This window comes from Macrobrachium nipponense, chromosome 11 (genome assembly GCF_015104395.2).
Source record: "Macrobrachium nipponense isolate FS-2020 chromosome 11, ASM1510439v2, whole genome shotgun sequence".
NCBI lineage: Eukaryota > Metazoa > Arthropoda > Malacostraca > Decapoda > Palaemonidae > Macrobrachium > Macrobrachium nipponense.
Window position 1 is genome coordinate 91,076,610 of NC_061087.1, and position 7,500 is coordinate 91,084,109.

Below are 7,500 nucleotides of genomic sequence, written 5' to 3' on the forward strand. Positions count from 1 at the left end.
TGTAGTAGTCGTTGTTGTAGGTGTTGTTGTTGAAGGCGTCGTCGTAGTAGTTGGTGTTGTGGTTGTTGTTGTTGTAGTTGTAGTAGTTGGTGTTGTTGTTGTAGTTGTTGGTGTTGTTGTTGTAGTTGTTGTTGAAGTCGTCGTCGTAATAGTTGGTGTTGTGGTTGTCGTTGTTGTAGTTGTAGTAGTTGGTGTGTTGTTGTAGTTGTTGGTGTAGTAGTCGATGTTGTTGGTGTTGTTGTTGTAGTTGTTGAAGGCGTCGTCGTAGTAGTTGGTGTTGTGGTTGTCGTTGTTGTAGTTGTAGGTGTTGTTGTAGTAGTTGGTTTTGTTGTTGAAGTAGTTGGTGTAGTAGTCGATGTTGTTGGTATTGTTGTTGTAGTTGTTGTTGAAGGCGTCGTCGTAGTAGTTGGTGTTGTGGTTGTCATTGTTGTAGTTGTAGGTGTTGTTGTAGTAGTTGGTGTTGTTGTTGTTGGTGTTGTGGTGGTTGTCGTTGTTGTAGTAGTTGGTGTTGTTGTTGTAGTTGTTGTTGAAGGCGTCGTCGTAGTAGTTGGTGTTGTGGTTGTCGTTGTTGTAGTTGTAGGTGTTGTAGTAGTAGTTGGTGTTGATGTTGTGGTAGTAGTTGCTGGTGTTGTAGTTACTAGGGCTGTAGTGACATATCTTTCTGACAGAGGCTGGAAGGTGATCGAGACTTCAAGGTCTATGAACTCATCCTCATTCCGCTTATCGTAGAAGATTTCCATTCCGTTCGCCGACGGCTCATACACAGTTAAATTCAAAATTTCGTCTTCACAAAGTCTGGCAAAGGAAGCAAAGATGACATTTCTATTATTATCATTAATACAAATACAGCAAAGAGAATAGGTTGAAAATTCAATATTTACGGGAAACCTAATAAGATTTCTGCATTTAGTGCATACAATATGTGCATTTTTGTTTTAGCCATAGCAACAAAATTAAGAAATCAGAGTTCACATACCGTTCCTATTTTGGCAGGGTGTCGAATTAAGCATTTTTCTTTGTTGTCTTCATCGAAGTCAGTGATAAAATCACCGTCCACACAAATAACTAAAAAAGATGGTAAAAATGCATATTCGACACTTCGCCAAAAAAGGACGGTACATGGTTAAAAGAGCATTGCATTTATACTTACAGTCGCTCATACATGCATGATGAAATCTAAGAAATTATTGAGAAAAGCAGGGAATTTAAAATCCCTGATATAGTAGCATTGAACAACACATTGGAAACGGCGAAAAAGAAAGTTTCAGTAACAAAGATAATCTACTTGATTGTTGATGTGGCAAGCTAGAACAATAAGCATATAAAAACTGTTCTCTCAATACCAAAGAGTGTGTGTATCATATACCGTGTAATTCATGTGACCAGTAATTTTATACTGGAAAATGACTGGGAAACAAAATTGAAATGCATAACAATTGAGACGATAAGTGCAGGATAAAAGTGCAATTTCCGTTCGAGTTAAAAGCAACAATAATCCTACCAACTGAGCAGGCGTTAAAAAGCTTCTACAGACCAAAATGTTGGAATGAAATATAACTGAAAAAAACTTTTATAAACGAACGTTTTGATAAGAATGTGAAAAATGACCAGGGAATATATTCATTTATTTCGAAGGAAATATATCAAATACACAGATCTAAAGCGGAACAGTTTGCATAAAAAGAAAAAAAAATCTGGCTATCGTTCGCAAGAATGATTACATTTTCCTCTTCCTGGTGTTAGCAGTTTGGACCGTTTGTTGGTTCCTAGAGCACGCAGCCTCATCCCCCCCCCACCCGTGTTCTTGTGTGTGTGTGTATATAAATATATATTATATATATATATATATATATTATATATATATTGCAAATCTCTACTATTATGTAGCTATCTCCTTACAAGTAAAAAATGAGCCTAAGTGTCTTCGGAACAATAGAATTTTCTGTACAGCCGCTACAGCGTATAATCAATGCCACCGGAAATAGGTACTATCGGTATAACACTGTGTGAGCCGTCGCCTACGAAACTCCAACCACGGCCCGGTGGTGGTATCTATATCGTTGCCAGAAGCACGTTTATAGCTAACTTTAACCTTAAATAAAATAATAACTACTAAGGCTAGAAGGCTGCAATTCGGTATAATTTGATGATTGGAGGGTGGCCGATCAACATAACATTTGTAGCCCTCTAGCCACAGTGGTTTTTAAGATCCGAGGGAGGACAGAAGAAGTGCGGCAAAAAAAAAAAAAAAATAAAAAAAAATAAAAAAAAGAGCAGGATAGACAAAGCCGCACAATAGTTATCTTTTACAGAAAACTAAAATCCAACAGTTTGTGCATGCAAACATCTTGTGAAATATATATATATATATATATATATATATATATATATATATATATTATATATATATATATATATAGATTTGGTATGTGTTAGTTTATTCATACCTGTGCTGATTCAAATGCAACCATTTACGCTTGTTCTGCTGAGCCTTGGTAAATTAATTTAACCCAAGCAGGTTTTACAAGATAAAAGCAGAGATAAACTAGGATTGCAAAAGTCATTATTAATATTGAACAGGTATCAAGCCAAACAATTGAGAATCACGTTAGAATACTTACACTGTTTATTCCCTATTTCTCATGTCGGTCAAACTCAGCAAAAAGCCCTCACAACGGGGCACCGAGGTCTTCGGTTTCCCATCAGGGCGGGCAGCTTTAAACAATACCCTAGGGTATTTGCCCCGGGGTGCTATTACACGATACAGACACCAGGAACCTACGTAAGAGGTCATGCATTTTATATAGTTAATTATTTGTAATTAAAGACTACGTAATTTTTATGCAAGTGGTGAAAACTAGTATTTTTTACTTCATGATCTGATTTTGACGTGAAGGTGATCTGTGCAAGAATTCACAAAAAAACAAATGATGAATCCTTAAAGCCAATGACGGCTGATAGAACTTATAAACAAAGTAATGGCATATGAGCTTAGCAAGAATATTTACAAATTAAAAAATGAAAAGGTTTTGGCGATTAGCAGAAAATATTTTAAATTACAAAATTAAAAGGTTTTGAAGAAAAGTAAATAATAATCCAAAAGAGTGGGCGAGACTTAAGGGTAATAGTTCTCTCTGTAGGAGTTAAGCAGTGTCCAAATTAGTATGGGGCATTGGACGATTAAGAGAGAGAGCGGCAGAAATGTGCTGAGTAAGTACTCGGCAAATTTCAACTGCTAAAAATGCATCAAGAATAGAGCGAAAAGTCTTCATATGATATTCATTGCTATATCTGAAGTCCACCAAAAATTAAACTTAATGTTAATATTTTATGAAGAGACGAGAGAAAATCTTTCTGTTGCGTTTACTTAGAAGTGCAAACATGACATTACCAAGTGTTAAAAAAATTTAGTGTCATTATCTCAAGAAACAAGAATAAAACTTTCACGGAGGATCTGACGTTTTTCAGAAGACAATCTTCACTCCTGATTCATGAAAATTTGGCAATAAAACCCAGCATATGGACACTCTCAAACATTCAGTGCTTCAAGTGGAAAAAGGGGAGTCGGGATGACTGGATGGCAAGATGGAGGAAACAAAGCGGGAAGGAACATTAAGTAAATATTAAGCAGGCACACTAACAGAGGTTAGAAAAATGTCATCATACAAGTATACCTCCCACTTATTCATGGTATGACGTAATACGTTAGTCTAGAAGGGGTGTATGTACAGTTTTACGCACGTCTCTCTGACTTATTATTTCACACACACACACACAAACACACACACACCCACACACTCACGGCCTTCCGATAATTGACATACACTTGGGAGGGTGGGGTGCTGGTGTTCGAGGGAGAATATTAATTGTCTAATATATTGTTCCGAGGAGTAACTTACTTATACTTTAACACGGAATATGCGAACACAATCAGAACCACCGAAAACCATTATAATCCCGCAGTTTCATTTCTGCTTAAAATGACGTTAAGATATTCACGACCATCGTGTCGCAAAGCCACTGATTATTTCCCAAGATCATTGTCTATTACTTCATACTGTCACACAAATTTGTAACAATCCACCTTTAAAAATCAAGGTTTCCCTACAGGTCAATTTGAAAGCATTTTCTAGAATCTTTATTTCCAACAATGATGAGTTATTATTATAGAAATCTTGAAATCTCCAATACTAATAATGGGTTATATTAGAGATGTGCCCTTTTAGATATTACGGAGATCGTTGAAGGTGAATTTGTGAACAAAGTATAAAATGAAAGATTTTAATTTTGAAATTCTAGGATCCCGTTCTTTTACATCTAATGTTCCATTTAAACTGATTTATAGAGTGCTTTGTTTACAGTGTTAGTTGCGGTTTTTGCATTTGGCCAAGAAAGGATTTTAATCTTTGAAAAACCATTAAAAACGTTTTATTTCTAACAGTGTAGGTAAGTTTCTGAAGACCCGCACATGCTAAATGCACAAAGAATAAGAAAATTAGTGGCTCTAACGCACTCAACCGCCATAACTTGTTCCTCTAATGCATAGTCGGTCCCATACTGAAGCCCCCTTACTTTGTATATTCCCTTACGCCCCCTGCAAAAGCAGTCTTGCATCCTCAAGGACAACGAGCTAAACAGGCCATCGCTGGAACATTGGTCACGTACATAATAGAGTCTTTCTCCTGTCAAACGCTGTTTACACGTCACAACTATAAGCAGATTCCCATCAACCGTGCATTTGATATCTAGGCCAGTCCCTTACGACGCTCCTGATTGGCTGTTGAAAAGCCAATGACAGGGCTGGAAACTCTCACTCTCGAGAGTTCATACGACGTTCCTGATTGGCTGTTGACAAGCCAATGATAGGGTTGGAAACCCTCAGTCTCTCTCGAGAGTTCACATGACTAGGATGTATCTTCCACCTCTCCTGAGGGATACGTCTTTCAAAAGCATCCCTCAGGAGAGGTGGAACATAGATCCTACTCATGTAAACTCTCGAGAGAGACTGAGAGTTTCCAGCCCTGTCATCGGCTTATCAACAGCCAATCAGGAGCATCGTAGGGGACTGGCCTAGACATTAGATGCACGGTTAATGTGAATCTACTATAGCCCCTATCGATGTCCCTGCAAAATTTAGGTAAGTCTACCCTTTAATTACTCTTATAATGGCCTTAATTACTCACATTAGGCATCGATGCATATTTTTGCCAATTAGGTCGGGGTTTCAAACGTCTTCTACCAAACTAACAACCTTGTCCAACGCTTTTGTAATATTTTATAGGCGGAAAACAGTGGGATACGGCAGCGGAAATGAATAGCAGGAGGATCTTCCCATTACCGGTATTAAAATGCTAATGGGAGACAAGACATTAAGCGAAGAGATGAGAGAGGTAACAGCCACAAAAGCAATTTTGCTGAACTAGCAAAGCACACACATAATTAGAGGTGGATGAGAGTAGACTGTATAAAAGACTTTCAGATATATGCAGCAACCCGCAGATATGGACGTTATATTGACGACATCTTTGTGCAAGTCGACGCCGAGGATGAGGTAGAAGCCCTCCGTCAAGCATTCAGCAGTGTAGTGTGCTGAATTACACAGTTGAGCGCAGCTCCGACGATCGGCTCCCCCTTCCTCGACGTCCTTGTAAGCAAGACGGAAGACGGTCTCCGTACTTCAGTCTACACAAAGAAAACCAATTTAGGACTTTTGCCTCAACGGAGGACAGCGAGTGCCCCGCCAGATTCAAAAAGCACCACCGTCAGGGCCTTCGTCAGGAGGGCCCTCTTCCACTGCTCAACCTGGCAGGACACTCACCAGGAACTCGACCGCGCCTCCCAAGTACTTGTGAATAATGGGTACTCAAATTAAATTAATCAGCAGGAAGTCCGCACAGCCCTGGAGAAATGGTACGGTAGTGAGAGCCCGCAGCAGCGCCCCAGGATAATATCAAGCTGTACTACAAAGTCTTCATGAGTTCCCATTACCGTGAAGGAAGAGGACGCCATTAAGAAAATTATTTCCGATAATGTATCAGACTGACGACACCAAGAATATCGACCTAAATCATATTACCAGAATCGGAGGACGCGCGATCTTATTATGAAAAAATAACCACCTATCCACAGGTACGAGAACCCCTGAAGCAGACGCATGTAGTGTACCAATATACATGCCCAGTCCGCGAATGCAAGCGGCGCCTACGTAGGTGGATGACTACCATGCGACTGTCGAAGAGACTCTCGTGCCACGCCAAGAGGGGGACTATAAAAGAATCGACGGGCCCCGCGACAAACATCACGAGGCCATCTCCCGAGATGTTCATCATAAAGAACACGAAGATCATCGGGAAGGCCCCTGAATGGCCAACCCGTCGGTTGCGCCTGCTGGAGGCGCTACTCATCCAGCAAATAAAAACCTACTCTGAATACGACGCAGAAGAAGTTTTCTCCTCCTACGAGTATAGAAGACCTGCCACCAACAATGACACCACCGATGGAAATCAAAGTAGCCGTGACGTCCCACAGCGTAGCGCAACGCCCATCAATGTCACAGCGCCGCTTAGGAGGTCCAGGCGGCTGCAGGATATGCTGCAACGCAACCATCGGCCCGAAGAAAGTGGCTTGAGACCTGGCTCAGGCAGCAATGAAAACAAGACTCACCGCCACCAGCCATCCAGGAGACAAAGCATGGGGCAGACCCCCTGCTGTCAACCACAGATATAAGGAGGACGGACACCGCACCAAGATCAGTCCACCCTCAGCTTCCCAGCCCGAGGATGTCTGCAGCTCCAGACGAAAAGCTCGCTTTAAGAAAGAGAGAGAGAGAGAGAGAGAGAGAGAGAGAGAGAGAGAGAGAGAGAGAGAGAGAGACAAAATCGTTAATGACTTTGATGACTTATGGTATCATAGTTTATCTGTAAAATTCAAATATATACACCTATTTTGACCCTGTATTTTACCATGACCTCTATAGGCGCTCTACTAGCCTGTTTAAGTAGCACTGAAAAAGCCGCTATTCGCAAAATAGAGAAGAATCTCTACAAGTGTAACGCTGCTGAAGTAGCCATTACTTTTAATAAAGTATGCTTGAGAGAGGGTCTGCTTCCTAAGTACAATAATAATAATATAATAATAATAATAATAATAATCCAGACTGTAAGGATTGTATCTGGGGACATCAGGATGGAGTTTGGAATAGAAAATGCGCCTTAGTCAACATGCAAAAAGGCAAAGTAACGAGAACTGAAGGGATAAAGCTACCAGATGGGAGCAACACAAACACATAGATGAGACAGGATACAAATACCTGGGAATAATGGAAGGAGGGATATAAAACACCAAGAGATGAAGGACACGATCAGGAAAGCATATATGCAGAGACTCAGGCGATACTCAAGTCAAAACTCAACGCCGGAAATGTGATAAAAGCCATAAAACATATGGGCAGTGCCAGTAATCAGATACAGCGCAGGAATAGTGGAATGGACGAAGGCAGAA

The 7,500-nt window shown here is 40.3% G+C and overlaps 2 protein-coding genes across 4 annotated transcripts in view; both read right to left on the reverse strand.

Moving 5' to 3' along the window:
• LOC135209397 (uncharacterized) overlaps nt 1-1,160 on the reverse strand; it is a 1,682-nt gene extending 522 nt beyond the window's left edge. Inside the window, exons 1-2 of the mRNA XM_064242093.1 lie at nt 1,151-1,160; nt 1-671 (exon numbers count right to left, since the gene is read on the reverse strand). The exon at nt 1-671 is cut by the window's left edge and continues 522 nt beyond it. Of these exons, the coding sequence (XP_064098163.1) occupies nt 1-671; nt 1,151-1,160 (681 nt within the window). The remainder of the gene's footprint in view (nt 672-1,150) is intronic.
• Nucleotides 657-7,500, reverse strand: part of LOC135207212 (uncharacterized) — a 14,916-nt gene continuing 8,072 nt past the window's right edge. For 2 of the 3 annotated variants that reach the window (XM_064238844.1, XM_064238827.1), the window contains 2 exons: nt 2,622-2,778; nt 657-795 (listed from right to left, as the gene is read on the reverse strand). In XM_064238844.1, the coding sequence (XP_064094914.1) occupies nt 2,627-2,778 (152 nt within the window). In that variant the 3' untranslated portion in view covers nt 657-795; nt 2,622-2,626. Of the gene's footprint in view, nt 796-967; nt 1,066-2,621; nt 2,779-7,500 lie in introns of those variants that run through there. The other variant, XM_064238837.1, reaches the window with a different exon arrangement.